This window comes from Lates calcarifer, linkage group LG1 (assembly GCF_001640805.2).
Source record: "Lates calcarifer isolate ASB-BC8 linkage group LG1, TLL_Latcal_v3, whole genome shotgun sequence".
In the NCBI taxonomy this organism is placed as follows: domain Eukaryota; kingdom Metazoa; phylum Chordata; class Actinopteri; family Centropomidae; genus Lates; species Lates calcarifer.
The window spans coordinates 16,876,103-16,895,231 of NC_066833.1; the positions used below are offsets into that span (position 1 = coordinate 16,876,103).

General features: G+C 37.6%; 1 protein-coding gene across 1 annotated transcript in view; it reads left to right on the forward strand.

The window, feature by feature from the left end:
• LOC108901599 (glypican-6) overlaps window positions 1–19,129 on the forward strand; it is a 65,581-nt gene that overhangs the window by 18,662 nt on the left and 27,790 nt on the right. The window contains exons 3-4 of the mRNA XM_018703137.2: window positions 4,363–4,754; window positions 8,436–8,601. Of these exons, the coding sequence (XP_018558653.1) occupies window positions 4,363–4,754; window positions 8,436–8,601 (558 nt within the window). The remainder of the gene's footprint in view (window positions 1–4,362; window positions 4,755–8,435; window positions 8,602–19,129) is intronic.

Sequence of the window (19,129 nt, forward strand, 5' to 3'; positions counted from 1 at the left end):
CAGCAGCCATTGTCGAGGTGCCCTTGAGCAAAGCAGTTAACCCAAAATTACTCCAAAGAACGTGCCAACCATAAAAACTGTACCTTCCTGGCCAGCTACGAGGTGTGGATGTGTGTGACTAGATGAATGTGAGGCTTGACGGTGGTAAAAAGGTCATGCTTGCTCAGCAAAATCATTCTTTAGTTAAGAAGTCCTGTTGGACCATCCAATTAAGAGCGTGCAGGATTCAGGTAGAAATTCCACAGTATAGATGTGGAATTTTTACATGGAAACGTCTGGGACTGTAGCAGTTCTTCAGCATGGTTTCTGATGGACAAGCTTTGATGCTCTGATGATGGAAAATACAGAAGATTCCACTTTAACTTTAAACTCTTTTGTTTATCTGTCAACTATCTTTTGTTTCACAGGACTCTGTGTGTTAGAGTACAGAATGTCTAATCCTGTTAAGGGATCTCTAAGTAGCTCTCAAAGTAACTCTAAGTAGTCCTGTTTTTTCTCCTCATACAAAGGTACAGCATACCTTACATTAATGGAAGTGTTCTGAGACTCACCAGAATTCTTTTTCACTCATCTGCTATGATTTTGAAATTGAATTGAACGGCTCACAAAGAGCAAGTCACAGGCATTAACACATGCACATTCAGTCATAGTCAACATATTATCTAATCTACAGTAGAATACCACGGTAAACCAGCACTGCCTGACCAATTAGTGACCCAGCGTGTGACTGATGTGGGGTGGGGATATGAGGTGCTCCTTTAATGCACAGACATGGGGGTTCAAAGAGGCTGTCTGCAAACCTAGGTGTGTGTTTTATATTATGCAGTTTCCATAATCACAAAGTGAGAGATGGGCTTCCTCTTTGATTGGCTGGAGTCCTGTAGGAGAAGACACAGAGTTGCTCTACTGGAGAAAACAGGCTGTTTACTCTGCTGCATGAGGGCCAACAAACCATGTCATTTTTGTAGTTTAAACACAGGGTATGTTAACTAATAAATAACACGTAGCTCTGACGATGTGTTGCTTATAGAAATGTGTTTTACTTAGAAGACATTTGAGAAATTACTGGAAAACAATACTGTATTGAATTCATCAACTTTCTTTGAGTGTATTTGGCTCTTTTGGTACCTTTCATCTGTGTGTGGCCTTGATATCAAATGCTGCACTTTAGGAAATACATTATGAGGAGTAAAACAACATAAAGCAATAAAATTCATTGCCACTTTTACAACACCAGGTCAAACAAATTCCATCCTGGATCTCAACAGTATAATTACAGTATTTTTCAAAACTGCTGTTGCCCATAAGCCCTTTCTGGGCTTCTGATTTTATTTCCGGGTTGTGGATTGCCCCCAAGAAGTTTCACCGTCCTTGCAATTTTTTTAATGTCCTCCATTTGATACAAAGTGAATAAAACAGGTCACAAACTGAATCACATTTTTATCCAGAAAGCCACTGGTAATATATTAATCTCTTCCTGAAGGTATCACTAAAATCTCTGCCAGGAGTGATTGGTGATGTTTTTACTGAGGGCATAGCTTTGTTAAATGAAGATGAACAAATGATCTTCTGTGTTCCTGAGCTGCAATTACACAGCCTCACTTTATCAATTCTTAAATTGCACTTCACTCTGAGGCTCTGTTTATGTCTATAGATCCTTGTATCCAAATACTGAATATCAGAAATGTGTCTGAGATGGTTTAAGACAGATTTTGAGATATCTATCTAGTTTCCATCTCAGGAAGCATTTTACTATTGCCTATCAATTGCTTATGTAGGATTGAAAAAAAAAAAAAAAGTATAAAAAGGAATTAAGCCATAGCTTATGATATAGTTTTTGTTTGTTTCTTTTTGTGGATTATTCCAACGAAGAAGAATAGGTTGTCATGGAAAACAAACCCTTTTTATTCTTCTACATTATGGCTGGTCACATTTCAGGAGACTTTGCAGTAATTAATTCTGCAGATCACTACCCATGAGGGTCTTGTCAGTAGATGTCCTCCGATCCACAGCTGCCTCCACTGATTATGTTCTCAAATCAAGTTGGCTCCAGAGCCTCTTGTCTCCGAAGGCTGTGGTCTGCTTCTAAATGTAAAAGCATGCAACTTGCCTTTTCCCATCATCTAGATTTAAGATTTAACATCAGAGCAGTGTGTTTCAAGATTGCTGCAATAAGAGACCACGACATCTCTGACATCTATAGGAGAGCATCCATCAGAAGTTTCTGTGAGAGCAAGTGGCTGTTGAGCCACAGAGATACAGGCTTTTCTCTTTATCACAGAGAGAATGGGTCTGTGTAACCTCTGCACAGCTCTGTGCGCACAGTGAGGAATTGGAGCCAAACTGAGTTTTATCAGCAAAATGCAATGAACTCTCTGCTAGTTGGGTGTATTAGAATCACCCCTGTCCAGCATTTCAGCATTGTTATCCTCTGATTGCAGCTCTTGCTGCCTTTCATTTAGACAGAGGTCTTAATTATATAAGCTTTCCTGTTATTTTTTACTCTCTGACGTGTCACTAAATTTGCTCTTGTAGAGTATGATCCCTCCTATGAATTTTCACTAATTGGATTAAGATGTCCTTTTTAACTAAATATTGTAGTCACTGAATCATACTGAGGCCATCCATAATGTAATTATGCACTGTAATCACTCCAAAACAGAGCTCAGAAATCTATCAAATATACTGTCCACATTAACAATAAATTCTTAATTATATGCCTTAATTATATCAGTTATATTCAGTTAATATCTCAGCTGACGCACTGACTGCACTGAGATTTTTTTTTTTTCTAAAATGCACCTTTTTAAATGAAATTAGTTTTGAAGCTGTCATTAATCAGTATGCACATCACTCAGCACCACTGACTATTTTCATTAGCAAAAACAAGTCACTGAAGCACAAGTCATGCTTGGAGCTTCGTATATTTAAATAACTCCTCATTTCCTGCATACACGGGAAAAGAAAAAGTAATACCCTAAGATAACAGTAAAGTCTGGGTGAAAGTAAGGTAATTTTAACATTCTTTGCTTGTGTGCAACATACAACTAATAATATGATTTGGTGTGGTATTATGCCATTTTGTTTCTCTGCTTCTGTAATTTGTAGTTTCACCTGCATTGCTGAGCACTAATGACCACTTCAAATCCATTACAGTTGTGTCAGGGCCATTCTGATAAGTGACTGTAATGTTCATGGCTCAGGTGCCAGATGGATCTCTAAGTGGATATGTTCAGAGAAAGACATGCTACCATAGGAAGTGTTACCATGAACTGCTCTACAGGTTCTTTAATGACCTAATTCAGGACAAGAATGACCTCTTATAGCACAATGAATTAAATGACTGCATAAGGTACAAGGGTTCACTCATAGTGACAAATCCACAGGGAAGTATATAGAAAAATCAGATTTACCATCAGGAGAAACAACAAAACAGACTTTTAGTAAGACTAAAACTTGTATGGTGTCCAGAAATATAGCTCCAGATTAGATATATTGCCCTATAAAACACAATAACTTGTGAATATAAAAGACTTTATGTAATCTCCACTATCATTTATAGGAATGGAGTCTCCTCTGACTGTTCAGTTAAATGTGCAGAGTTTGGAAGTCTATTGAAATTTTAATCTTGGTCTTTGAAAGGCAGCGTTATCATCAGGAATAGCAGGTTGTCAGAGATGTTATCATCTCATCTCACTTTCTGGTGGGTCATAGAAGTCGTGAGGCAAACAACAAGTGATGTCTTAAAGGAGAATGCAGAATGGCTGTGGAATCATGGTCATAATGAAGGATGATTTATTGCTCTTAGTCAGACAGTCTTGTGCTTCCAGCATATGGAGCAATGCTCCAGTCAGAATCTGTATATAGGAAATCACTCACCAATATATATCCTTTCTATCACAGTGCAGGAATGTATTTGGGGTTTAAAGGTGAGATATGGACAATTCAGACCTCATGCACTGCAAACATAGAACTTATTGCTCTCCAGAGATATATGAGGAAGGCTCCTATTGCAATGTCAAAAATAGTTTGCTGCAGATAAAAATCAACAAAGCAGTGAAGTCTCTTCAAAATGAAATCAACATCAGACGCTTTAACTGATATGCTATTTGTGTATTTTTTGGTTGTTGGCTGTCAGAATTGCAATCAAGTAAACTTCCTATTTAAGCAGCATTCTGTCTTGTAATCAGACACATTTAATGTAATTTTGCTGTATTTCTATTCCCATGCCCTACATCCACAAACGTAAGGGAGATGTTCCTACTGCATTATATCAAATCATGTATGCCACGTACAGAATACTTTATACCGACTGAAACAGAAAATCAAACAATAACACTTTTTCCTTTCTTCTTAACCCAGAGTTCTTCCTGGAGCTGCTGGAGAACACAGAGAGGTCCCTGAATGAGATGTTTGTGAGGACTTACGGCAAGCCTTACATGCAGAACTCGGAGGTCTTTGAGAACCTGTTTGCTGAGCTGAAGCGCTATTACACAGGGGGGAATGTTAACCTGGAGGAAATGCTTAATGACTTTTGGTCGCGGCTACTGGAGCGTATGTTCACACTGCTCAACTCCCAGTATGTTATCACTGAGGACTATCTGGAGTGTATCAGCAAGTACACCGACCAGCTCAAGCCCTTTGGAGACGTGCCCAGGAAGCTCAAGGCTCAGGTTACCCGGGCATTCATCGCTGCACGCACATTTGTCCAAGGGCTCTCTGTTGGCCGGGAGGTGGCCCAGAGAGTGTCTAAGGTAAAAGTTCTCACCACTCTAGTTAAATTCTGATTTAACTAAATTATCAAATACCCAATTAACTGCTTGTTTATGTCAGTGCCTGCAATAAAACCATGTTGAGTTTTATTTCACTCACATTTGACCTCAGCTGAAATTAAAACTTGTTCAGTATCCTACACAAATTTCGATTGGTCCAAGGTCTTGTTTGGTGTTTCTGCAGTAAACACACATTTCCCCATGGTTTTTCACGTGAACAAGTTCCTGCCAGATACTTTTCTGACTAATGTGGCTTCTCTTGGTGCATGTCTTCAGGAAGTCTGGGGTTCAAGGCGGCTTGTTCAGGTTGCTGTCTAGAAAACAGTGTTGAAGGATATGTGGATTGCTCAGGAGAAATGCCCAGACAATGAAAAAGGAGGGGAAAAAAAGATATATTCTGCCATCACTGTTTATTGCTCTCTTGCCTAATATTTGTTCACCCAGTATACAGAGGCCATTAATCATGCTGTAGTCTTCGTATTCTGTTTGATCCGATGTAATCTTAATGCAGCTTCTGCAGTATATCATACTGCCCTGGGAGTGTATGTAGTTTTGATCATGTACAAAGTAAGATTAAAGGAGAAGCAAAAGGCTAAGGCTTGGGTTTATTCACGCTCAACAACAGGCCTTCTTATGGGTTGAGAAAAGTACTCATAAGCACTACACTACAAATCCGCACCCACCCTGGGTTCTTAACACCACTGTATTGATATCAGTTGGACTGGATAATCAACACTATTCTAAATATTTATAGGCCTGTGGTACAGTGTAGACAGAGAAGTCAATGAAAATATTGTAACCCTCAATCATCAGAGACAAAGAGTTACAAAGGAGAAGATACTGCTGTTCTCTAAGAAATCCAACATTCATTTACTGTTGATCCCACCACAGTGCACTTGTTGAACCTTAATCATGTCCCCTTCACTGCCTGTGTCAGCTCCTCCCTCACCAGTAGTAGTGGTGAGGCTCATTTAGCAGCAGCCGCAGAGGATGTGTTGTTAGTATGCGTTTACTGAGTTACACCCTTCTTACAAGCCAGCATGTCCCAGCTTCACCTCTTGACATTTCAGTGGGACCTGAGATCGAGGTCATGTGTCTGGGACTTCAGCCCTTTGATCCCAGGGTATAAACTCATCATGAGGGATTGGGTGTAAGCATAATGGAATAAGACACCCTGCTAGAGGTGTCTGCTGCATAGTGTCACTAAGATGTGACATCCATGCTTATTGCTGCTGGGATATATATTGAATTAAAGCAGATGATGTAGTACTTTTATATTTCTTCTCACGGCTTAGAGACAGAACACAAAACCCAGCAGAGCTTTTGAGGAAGCAGAAACTCATATCTAGAGTCTGCATCTCAAAAACAAAGCTCAAATTTATACTTGATCTTTACCCAAACAGTACATCTGCCTCTGTCTGTCTGATGCTATTAAATGTTATTATAATTATGGTGTTACCATGACAACAGAGGTCCAGTTCAACTGGTTGAAGGACTAGTTGAGATTTTTATTTTATCATTAACACTATCAGAAAGCTCAACATTGAGTTCTCAAAAACATTCAAAATGCATTATTAAACTTAAGACAGTTCACTAAGGCCTTGATATGTTTTCTTTAAATTTATTACGTCACCACAATGTCTTGCAGTGCATTTGATTGCAACTCTAATACAAGCTTCCTCTTGAAGAAAATGACTCCTCATTGTGCTGTTCCCTTCATTTTATATACTGAAATTGTGTGCCACATGTTCCATACACATAAAGAAACCTATGATGCTTTATATCCAGCTTGTTGTGCATTCCCATAAAGCAAGGTAAAGGCAATAAAACATGATAGGAATTTCTCTTCTTCACAGTCTTTACGTGACATTTATTGTTAGTGTATAGGGCTTTGAGCTCAGCACCACAGTGTTAGTTCTTAAAATGCTGTTTTTATTTATTTGTTTTAATTAATTAATTAATTAATATTCTTCAAGGAAATGAGACATTAGTGAGTGTTACCATGACATGTTGAAGTGAAGTCTTAAAAGGCAGATATTTAGCCTGACAGATGCTTAATAAGATGCTAGCTGGTACTTCATGGAAAACAGAAAAAAAAGTCCATTAACTGTGACCCAGGAGCTTTCGTTTGAAACATCTTGACAGGGCTTCACAGAGCAAGCATTTCAGTGCTGAGAGTAAGAATGTTGAGTACTGTGTGCTCTTTAGAAATCATCTAATAAAATCAGTTTAAGTGGGTCGTGCGGTCACGTTTGTATTTGCTATCTCAAATGCTATACTAGCTTACACAAGGCAAAACACTGATAAGATTTTGCTCTTTATATATAGTACAGCAGAACAACTGATCCAGCTCGTGGCCAGCTCTTTCTGTGGGTATTTGTTCACTATCTCACAGCCTCCTGTGTCTTTATAGTTTGTGCAAATCCCCGCTGGTCACCAAAGTGGCCCTTAGTCTATTCAGGTCACATCAGACATGTCAGGTCAGTTTTATTTACAATAAAAAGGCTAAAATCACATATTTGTCTAAAAGCATTTTGCAGCTTATACAACACTCTCTACCCATAGACACTCACCCATGGAGGCATTGAGCTTTTTCAAGGAAAAGAAATAAAAAAACAAAATTGAAACACTCAAATAGTACCAGAGTCTAAGTATCATTAATTGTTTTATACCCTCTTTAAATGCATTATTAATATAACTACGGCTAATAAATGAATTTAACTTTCACCCACAAAGATTATCCTGTGCTTCTGACCAAACCACTTGAATGGGCTCTCAGTCATATTTAAGACTTGTGAATTGAGATACTGTAGTTAGATAGAGCTGCACATGGAGCTCTTATACACAGCTTCATAATCTATATGATACTGAGCATAATATGTTCAGAAATACATTATTTTGTTAAAGTATTTTTAAATCGTGAAAGCCATGAGTGTCTGTAATAGGCAAATAGGCAAAAAGCAAACAAATAAACACAAAATAAAACAAATACAGGCTCAATTTAAAAGTAGTAAATTTAAACCAAAAGCTAGTACGAGGAAGAAGTGTTTATGTACACTTCCTGTCAAGCCAAACTAGTAGCTAAAGTTAAGGTGAGCTGCATATTAACATGATTTGTCAGATTTCATAGCTGTGGAGTGATCATCTGTGAGTACACACATGAGGATTATTGTGTCAGTCATATAAATGCTTATCCTGTCTACTGTAACTTGCATTTTTTTTGTATGTGTGTTTATAACTTGGTGACTGATGAGGCCTTACCACTGTCTTCAAACTCCACCTGTCACACAATAACATCATATCCTTTTTGTTTCTGAAATCAAGGATATGAAAAATAGAGAAAAGATGAATAACCAAAGAGCAAAATGCTTGACAGCTAATTTTTGCAGAAGAGTAGGCAAATAAATGTTTGTTTTTATTTCATTTTGACAGTTAAATGCAGGGCAAATTATCTCACAGTGATCATACACACACTATGATTGACAGTGAATGCATGCAATATAAGTCTCTGGTCAGCAGAATCTCTCTCTTGCCTCAGCTCTTGTGGCAACTTTCAAATCCTCCATGTAGCTGTTAAATGAGAGAATATGATTAAACTAATCACAGATTTCATAGGATCTGTCCAGATACTAATGATTGCTGTCACACACTGTGTCCTTGCAGGTAAGCAGCACTCCAGCATGTATGCGAGCGCTGACAAAGATGCTGTACTGCCCTTTTTGTCAGGGCATGCCAGCAGTGAAACCCTGTAAGAACTACTGCCTGAATGTCATGAAGGGCTGCCTGGCTAATCAAGCTGACCTGGATCCAGAGTGGAACCAGTATATTGGTATGTCTTTTAGATATTTTTTCTGTATATTTACTGTATGCCTGGGTGTATGGCTCTAATGGATGTGGTGGATATGGGAAAGAAGTGCTGAGAGTTACATCATATCAGCACCCACAATAATGAGATAGAGACTCAATTTCACCCTCCTATTATGTACTATATATACTGCGTTTTGTTGCTTTACACAGTGTTGGATTTTAATAGCAGGTTGAATCCAGCAAGTAACATGAATTGCTTTAAAACTGTACAGATCATAATATGAGTTGAATAATCTTTTAAGCTGCATGTTTGGGATTAACAAACTACAACAATGAACTGAAGGCAGTAAGCTGAAAGCTGCAGACCAGGGTGTTGATTTGGTGAGATCGTCAATAGCTATAGGCATTTTACACCACATGGAGTGACTGGATTTAATTTAAATATCACAAATATTGCTTAATGTAGTTGATGCCTTATTTTTTTGTTACGCCTATGAAAGAATAAACACCTTAGTGTTGAAATACAAATGCTTTAGGCACTTAGTGGTAAATGTTTTATAGCAGTAAAGAAAGGCTGTAATACTTTATCAATAGCATTGAAATTTAAATACCATGGAATTCATAGCATGAAAATATATTTACTTTATGAATGATCTGTCTAAATTTAAGTGGTTTGAATTTCCTCTTCTGAAATTTCTAAAGGATTAATTTCAATTTCAGATTAATTAGGTATTCGGTTGTTTATATAAATTATTTTGATCTTTCTATGCTTCCATAGTGTTTGGTGGGTTTTTTCAGACCTACTTGATATGATAAATAAAATGTAAAAAGGTAGTTAAAGTCGAAATGTTTACCTTGTAAGTATGCAGGATTACATAAATCCGTGTGCAAGGTTGACTTTCTGTTTTAAGAGAGGTTGAGGCTAGGGCTGTGTTATCATCATATTTTGACAACATCAATTTCATTGAAACACATTGGGCCCTCAGATAAGAAGGTGCTTTATTTGTTCTTCTTCCATCAATATTTTTCTGCATGAAAAGATTTTATTCATGGGATTCTGCTCTCCTGCTGGGCTAAATGGGGACTTGTTATAGGGCAGAAGTGCACTGCGGAGAGCGTCAAGTTTTGTGAAGAGAAGTTCAATGGGAACTTGTTCAGCTCGGAGACAAAGAAAACAAATGTGACTGTAATATTTATATATTTATTTGATATTTCATAGAATGTGTTACACAGATGATTCCTGCTGTCAGTTTGATAGGCTCATCCTGTAGGATTGAACTAGAGCAGTAACAGTGAAAATGTGAATTGGCCACTGGGATAAACAAAAAGGAGCTCTGGTTATTCCATGCTAGTTTTTGGGAAATAAAATACTGAAATCCTACCATTCAAAATGGAAATTGGATATGGGGTGTTGATGAAGACAACATGATTTAGAAGTTTTAACTAAGAAGTTGGGATGTTTTAAAGTAGATTTAAAGACAGTGAAATAGAAATAATAAGTTCTAATCCTATGTCCCTGCATTAATTGTTTTGTTAGCTCTTGGTATGTACTAAATACATGACAAAAAACATTTTTGTGCATTTCTGTTTCAAAATATGAATATAATGTTTTCCCTTTCCATAAAATGTTGATATATTTTGAATGACTCATGTATATTCAAATTTATATAGTTCAATGTGATATGAGGCAATCAGCTAACCCCTACAATCATATAAAATCGTACTTGATTGTTCTTAACAGTAGCTAGCAGAGTGATATCAGGGTCAGAGGTGTGTACTTAGATGTCAGGTTGGTAGAAAACATTGGTATTTCTAACAACTCTGCAACAGTGTTCACATCACATACCTGAAAGATCTGATCATATCCTTATTGAAAAAACAGCAGAAAATCATGGTGCAGAAAAACTCAGAGCAAGGTATATTTTATCAAGTGCCTGTTTACACATCCTGCAGATTCATTGCAACATAGGCAACACATCGCCCTTGTCTCTGTGTGTCTGACCAACATTCCAATACTGACTCCCCTTTAAGCTCCTGCTTGGTGCTCATCTCCTGAGAAAACATTAGAGCTTTTTTTTTTTTTTTTGGCATGCTTGGTGTTTGGTCCTGCTCACCAAGCCCTCGTCATCTTTGGCACTCAGCCATTTTACGCTGGGCATGCAATGTACAACAAGCTTGTGACCTTGATACAGCTGCACAAACTTTTGTGCCAGTCTTCGTGAGAGCCACTGGGACTATATGGACCAGCTGAACCAAAGCAATGAGAAGCTCAAAGAAGGTGAAAGCTGCAAAGAGCTTCAGGGTGGACTGTTGATTCTCAGTGGGATCTGCAGCACTATCAACTTTTATTTTTTACATTATAGAGAGTCATTTGATTCATTTTTGTTACCAAAAATGTCACCTATTGAAGCTTTAAAGATATAATTGATTCATGCAGACATGTAAACTTTTTTGACAACAGTAAGGACTTTATTTTTAGACTCAGTGTTTTGCTAGTAAGTTATAAGTAAGCTAGTAGGTCAGGGGTAGTTTTGATTGTTTTGTGAAACTATGGAAAACAACCAGTTTAAAACCAGTTTTTCTGTGATTATACATTGCATGTGAGGCAGGGAAAAAAACAACATTTGTGGGCCTTTGCTGTGGATATGCTTTCACTAATATACTGTAGATGTGGAACTGAAGCAGATCTGTTTCACATATTATCCATGGTGGCCTGCACGGCCCTATGTGTTCAACAAGAGCAGGACAGGGCAGAGCAGCTGCAGCATGGCAAGAGAAATGACAAGACTGACAGCTTGTGTTATATAGGGGAACTTTTTCCTTAAAGCAGGGGTGTAGTGGAGCGAAAACCCCATTAATGAACTTTACCAACCCCTCAATACCTGAAAGACCACCTATGCAAATTCTACTATGCTAACATGTGGTTTTTCTTTTATATATTCTGGGGTCAGTCATTTTGTCTTCCAGTGGATCATAGTATTCTCAGATTCTCAGATTCTCAGAGTATGGAGCAAAGCACCACCCACAAGTGGGAATAAACACAAACACTTCTCTGAGCCACTCACAGCAAAAGCATTGACTGGTGCAGATTCCAAGGGCGCACAAGACACTAATGATTTGCTTAGAAATATGCAGTGGTAGTTTGCTAAATGAAAATCACAAAACAAGGCTATCAGTCATTTCTTCTTCAAAATAACAACTGAGTCCTCAGTAAAATAACATTAGTGATTAATCGTTTAAGTATGTGGTTGCAGCCACACAAAAGTGAGGATTTGCTGATTTTGTCTTTTTTTATTATTGTAAACTGTATATCTTTGGGTTTTGAAATGTTGGCCAGGCAAAACAAGACTTCTAAAGCCATCATCTTGAACTGAGGAATATTATATGTTAATATTGTCTAATAATCAATAATGGGGAAAAAAGTTGCATCTTTAAGAGTATATTTTAAAAACTAAAAAAGATCTAATAAAACCAGTAGAATAACACTGTCCCAAAATATAACACTGCAGGTCTGCTATTCCTGTTGCCTATGTTGTTTTTGAAACCCAGTAATGTACAAAATTGGTTGCTAAGATTCACCTGTCAGAGCTTTCATTCAGTAAACAATCAACAAAGTAAACAGGACACCATCACAAGCTGTAACAGCAAGTCTGTTAATTACAGTTTCAAGCAGCATGTTAATCTTATCTGCCAGTCTTTCTACTTTGTTTGTATATATTACAATATTATTCTCCAATCCATCAAAGACACTTATCCTTAAGTATCAGTAGAGAAAGTGTGACTTGCTTATACAAACCAACCAAGTGTCTTTTAGTCAAAGTAGAAATGTCGACATTTACTCCTCTAACAAAGAATAAAATTTAGACACGGCTCCACTTGAATTTGACAACTTTGCATTTCTGCTGTTAATCCTGGAGCAGCGTTCATTCCGTCTTTATCAGAATTCTTGTCAATGTGAGTATTGTTCCTCGGTGTAGATTAAATGCCAGTTCTATATCTTTTGGCACTGACATTTCATGCTCATTATAGGATGAAAGATTTTCAATTAGCTTAAGGTCTAACCACAAAAAAGGTATTGACTTGGTTCAAGGGTGTTAAATTGTCAGGAATACTCTTTCATGTTCCGCACAGACAGACAGATAAGTCTAATTTGTAATGCCAGATATATTAGTATGTTGATATGAGTCATACTGTACAAAGTCATTATTGTCTCTCAGATATGGCAGTTATGTTGTATTATCTCTCTTAAAAACAATACACTTTGGTTTGAGAGGACCAGGGTAAAACACAGAGTCCTGCAAAGCCGATACAGACTTGGAGCTAAGATATTCATCTTGATTCTTGTGGCATCCATTCAGACCAACATCATATACCTGCTCCACTGACCAGAGAAGACAAGATATTGGGGAGGTGAAAACGAATTCAACCAAAGAGAGAGAAAGCCTTTAAACCTGGAGGCTGTGCCTCTGATAGCAATGATTTTTTCCTATGACACCTTCTCACTGCACTGCTCCACTTCCAGGAAATAACACCCTCTGATTAAATTAATTCCAACTTGTGACAGAACCTGAAAAAAAACACAGACCATTTCACATTAACCAAGTTCTCACCTTCATTTATCCATCATGTAAGTGCAAAACAAAAATGACTGTTGTGGCATTGCCAGAGGCAGTAACTAAAACAGATGTATGTAAGAGCAGCTGCGCTGTCATATATATTCATATATACATGTGAAATGTTTCTAAAACTGTCAACTTTATTTGCCAGTTTTCTGTTTTTGTGCTGCACTTTGACAGCAGAGGAAAAATAATAATGGTTAAAGAGTCTCCTCCTTGAATGTTTTGCTTTGAAGCTCTGGTTTCTCTGAAATGAATTATTTGTTGTTGAGACGAATGTACAATTAATGATGGAGAAATTGCCTTCCTAAATCACACCATTCCTCTGTATTTGTATTCATGTGACACACAGTGTGCATATGCATCTCAGTGAGGAGATCTTGTAAGTTTGCACGACTAACAACCTTAGATCAAATGGCCTTGCACATATGCTTGTTTTGCTGAGATTAATTAGACAAGCAAATAAAATATGAGCAGCATTTGAAAAGGTGCTGTTCCTGGATCTGATATCACTTTAGTTCCAGAGGGTCATCTAATTAGTAATATTAATATGAAACACTTGCTTAGTAGTAGTATTGATTAATGCAGCAGCTAAAATGAGCATAACATAACATAAAGATAAGCTAACTACAGCTAGAATGTCACGCTGTAATCTCTATTTCTTCCTTAATGTTGCACTGAATAAATCAAATCTGAATAAATCATACAGTAGATTAAATGGGCTCTGCTGAGTAGCCAGTCTTTAATCCATTCGTTCCCACTGGGGAGCAAATCCTTACTGACCTCTCCCCATTCTGCTCCTAATCACAAGACTTGCCCAGTGCATTAATTATGGAAACAGATGCTAATTACAGTATTTTTAATCAATATATTGTGTTTATTTTTGGAGTAGATTTATTGCAAATACCAGAATTTGATTTAGAAATTAATTTGTTATAAATGTGACATTTTTATGCACTGCACATCCTTATAAACATGCCTTTCAAAAAGCAGCACATGTGCAATTTGGTAAGATTGAGAGCAGGATTAGATTTTAACTACACAAATTAGCTTAAGCATGGAGCCACTGATGAACAGCTGTCAGTCTGACAGTCCGCACCTGAGAACTCTACACTGAACATAATCAGGACCCACATACCAAATCCTTGGGGATATATCAAGCATTACGCTCTCTGCATAAATCACTGGGTATCTGTTTTAAGATGATCACTTTGACAGTGTTGACAGTCTTTGTGTTGTTTAAAAACCTTCTGGTTGGGCACTCTTCTTGTTGAAGAATATTATGAAGCAGTCTGTTTTTAACTGTTTTTGATGATATTTATCAAGCTGTCTGCACAAATTGATGTCTTCTTCCTCTCAGGTCATTTGAATATCAGTCACATGCTGCAGTGATGAATATTGTCCTCTGCAGTTTGCACCCCACATGTCATTATCATTTTTTTGACATGTAGTTGACACCTATGATGGAACTTTTCCCTCACAATATTCACAGTGAGACTTACTGTTGGCTTAAAGTAATTTTTATGTGAACTGGTTTATTTGCAATCTCACTGGAATGCTGTTTACAGGCCGTTACTGTGCTCTCTGGAGAGCCATGTCACCACATTGGAAGTGATCGGCATTGATTCTATCTGCTCATTTCTCTTTAATTAGGTGATTTGTTTCACATCGTAACTGGAGCCAGCCACAACCTCACTGTTTATGAAAATTCAAGCCAGCCACATATCCTTTGTGAAAAATTCCTCATGAATAAAATATTGACTGGAGGAAAAAAAAAAACCTTCCCTAACACACTGTGAGTGGACAACCCATGGCTGAAAGTCAGACCACACATAGACCAAAATATTTTCTGCACACAAGGATGTGTAAGGGTTTTGAATTTTGTGCTTTTACCAGCATAAATTAAGACACTGATACATCTCACACCTTTACACTTGACAATAATTAAGGCAATCTAATACTCCTTTCACACCTACAGAGTGATGTGGGTTAAACATGCACTTAGCAGACAGTCAGAATGGGCCTGTGCAAGTTATCCAACGACTATGTAGAGTCGAATGTGGTTCAGATATTACCTGGCCTTAATTGACAGTCATTTCTATTAAGCATACAGTAGGAATTGAATTCAGTGTTATTAATGTTTAATGTCGATGTAATCAACTCTGTCACTGATCTGACAAAAGGAAAGAGAGACAAGGAGCACAGGAGTGGGTGAGTGAAAGAGCAAGTGCATTCAAAGAGCTGAAACTTATCTCTGTTTGGCACTTATGTAATGTAATTGCATATGAAATTGCATTGGCAAACTTGAGTCTCTGAACGGTGGCAACCACAAATTAACCTGTGACAGCAGACACACAGATCCTTTATTTAAATAAATGTACTAAATCCACACTGTAAAAATATAACATTATTACTGATGCATTAGTTTGTAAGTAGCATTTTAAGTTGCAAGTTAATTTTCTGTATGACTGATCAACTAATTGATTAACTCACTTATTGATTCTCACTTAATTTTATTGAATATGCAAACTTCTCATAAAACTGGCCATCACTTTCTTCACCTTGTATTGGCTCCAGTATATAATGTAATGTTAAAAAAAAAAAAAAAAAAAAAAAAAAGGGTTGGGTGTGAGGTCTGAATTTCTGTCCAGAGGATAGATGCACTTTAACAGCAATGATTTAGAGACAGCTGTGCCTAGCAGCCATTTCACCCACACCTCTGGAGCTAATGGTTGTTTGGACTGTCTGATCTTTGCAGTTTGTTTCACCCACTGGCATACAAACCTCCACTGTAGAAATTCCCCTTCTTCCAACACTCTCAAAATATTCTGTAATCTACTAAGATGTTCTCATCTATCTATCTGTCTACCCATCCATCCCTGACTTGTTTCAAAAATGTTCCTTAGGCACTTTGACCTTTTTTTTTTTACTGTTACTGCAGCAGTATGTCTATAATTATTATTGGTTGCTTTAAAGACCATTCCTCACTAAAGAAGATCAGTGTAAAAGATGGGGGCAAATCCACAGTCTGCTGGGAGAGGTAACTTTCTGGAGTCTCTGCTGGTTGCCTGGCAACCCGGTAACCCATCCTATAGCCACCTGTAAAACACTGAATTGCCATTTTAACGCTTTTGTATGGTTAAAACAAAAGAGATATAAAGTGTGAATTAGTAAACGTTAGTGTTGCTGGCAGGTAGATTTTATTATTGTTGGACAGAGCCTGGCTAGTTGTTCCTTCCGTTTCCAGTCTTTGGGCTGAGTTAACTGTCTGCTGATGGTAGCTTCATATTTAACAGACAGATATGAGTAGTATCAATCCTTTCATTAAATTTCAAAGTTGTCATGTAAGAATATTTCCCAAAATGATTAATCTTTCCTTGAAGTTCAGCAGAAGCCAATGTGAGGCTTTGGCATTCTGAGTTATTCAGATCAGCTGGGGATCTTTATCCTGGCAGTTGAGTATTTGCTGTTTTTGTGTCCCAGCAACAAACCTACATGTAACTAGCAGGACACATCCCTCTGCCACATCTCAGCCAAGAAACACTGTGCAGAGCATCACAAAAAGGCACTTTCATAAAACCAGCCTTAATATCTTCACTTAATGTGATCATTTAAGGCTGCTGAATTATTAAAATGATTTAAATAAGAAAACCCAATCTCTCCAATTAGATTTTTACCTTTTATATTCTCTTACTCATTTGGTGTTTTTTTTCTGTGCCTTAAACCCTTTCGACTAAATGAAAATAACAAACATTTGCAGTGTTGTTTTTGTCCTGCCTTGTTTGGCCTGACACTTGGAATAAGTAAAACCATTTAGTTTTCTTAACAGATGTTCAGAATATTAGTGTGAGAACTATGCATACCACTTTTCAGACTTTTCCGCTCATGCTGAGTCAATGACTAAATCATGATAATTTACCTTGAAAGTCTGAAAAGGTCCTGCACAAGGTTATTGATGTTGCATAAGTATGAGATTATATTTAATCAACCCTAAATTATATATATTTTCACTGGCCTTTTTGCAGAGTGTTTCAAATTTAGACACCACTATTAAATCTGTTTTCATTAATGCTCCCAGCTGTGAGAAAACTCTACCTCTCTAACTCTCTAAAACTTACCTGGCTGAGGAACTTACCTTTCCTTAACATTGGAGATATTACTTGCACATTATAGACCCAGCCTGTATCACCCATTTATATCATCTGTCCAAATATGTCAAACAAATATTGTAGGACATACTGTGTTCCTTGACAAGTCAGCACCGGGTGAACACTGCGCTCTCCCTCTGTTTAATGTGTCAAAGCATCTGTAGCGACAACATTAATTTACATTTTGTTTTATAGGTCTTTGGTTGCCTAATCACTCACACTTACATAAGGATGTGGTTGAGTGGATCTAATTACACATTCACTTGCCACCTGTGCAATCACGGGTCTGTACCGAGAGAGAAATTTTGTGTAAAGAGAGAAATGATTCTCTCTGGTGTGAACATGAGCAGCGAGGCTGATCATTGTCTTTGCTCGGAGCTGCTCGGCTGTTGAGCCTGTCCAGATCACATCAGGACTTTGTGGTGCTGATGTGCTCTGTAACATGTGGCTTTTACTAAGTGCAAACAAGGATACTTACTGGAGGATCAGCAGCGGGCGGTGGGAGGGGGGGCTCTTCAAATTCCATGACATCTCCAACCCCATTAGTAACATGATCTGCTTGTGAATGGCTCATTATTGGATTATGCTGCTTTGTTTCATTAGCAGTGCTGTACAGTATCAATGCTGCTCTAGTATGGCTTTTACATCAGTAGCGATGCTTACTGTTTAGTGTGCTGTTATACCTCCATTACAACTTTGTGTAACAATAATGTAAAAATAATGTTGATTAATGTGTCATGCTTTATTTTTAATAAGACAAGGAGTGTGCGGCAATTCCAGCGGCTAAATGCTGACATAGTCGTGCTAACATACTAATGTTTAGCAGAAAACATTTACTGTGTTCTCCATCTTAGTTTAGACTTTTAGCATGCTAATGTTTGCTAATCTGCATAAATAAAGTTCATCTGAGGCTGAGGGGCTTAAATGTCTGTAGCAAATTTCATTGAAATCCATCCAACAGTTGTTGAGACATTTCACTCAAAACCACAAATGTTAACCTTGTGATGGAAAATCATGAGATCACTAAAATCTCAGGATACATTGTTTGGAAACGATTAGAGTCTCTGCCATATTTTGGCCCAGTCCACAGGGAAGATGTGGAGATATTCAACTAGATAAGTAAAAGAGATTTTTAAAAATGCATGTCCTGATATAGTCCCGTCATGCCCTTTGTAATCCTCATATCAGCAGAGAGGATACTTTGGATATACAGTAGTCTCTTTTTCTACAACTATTGTTAAAAAGTCACAGAAGGTCGAGATCGACAAAAACAATGAACATCAACAGCTTGTACCTATGTTTTTTTTTTTTTTTTTTTTGCCATATTGTTCTTGATGGTCTGTGTGTTTTGTTTATCATGTACTTATTATGTGATTGTCTGTGTAAACCTATGTCTGTGTGTGTGTTTGTGCATGTACATATTTTATTCTTTTATTTGTTTAAGGACTTTTTTTACCAGTGCAAAGTGTGACCAAATCAAAACATGCATTTTTTTTTTCCCTTTCCATTTTTATACGGTTTCATACAGCACCATTAGTTGGTTGACTGAGCCACAGATGAGCTATGCTTTACAGAATCCAAATTACACTAGAGCCATTTTTCATCCTGTGGAGCTCTTCACAGGCAAAGAGCCATAGATGGGCTTGTTCACTTTCCTTATTTGTCCTTGTCTGCTGGAGGCTTGCCGCTGGCTGACATAGCCTGAATTTAAGTGGACATCAATCTCGATAAAGAGGCAGAGCCCAGAGTAATATTACCTCCTCTGATTTTTTTAGCTGTTTAGCAA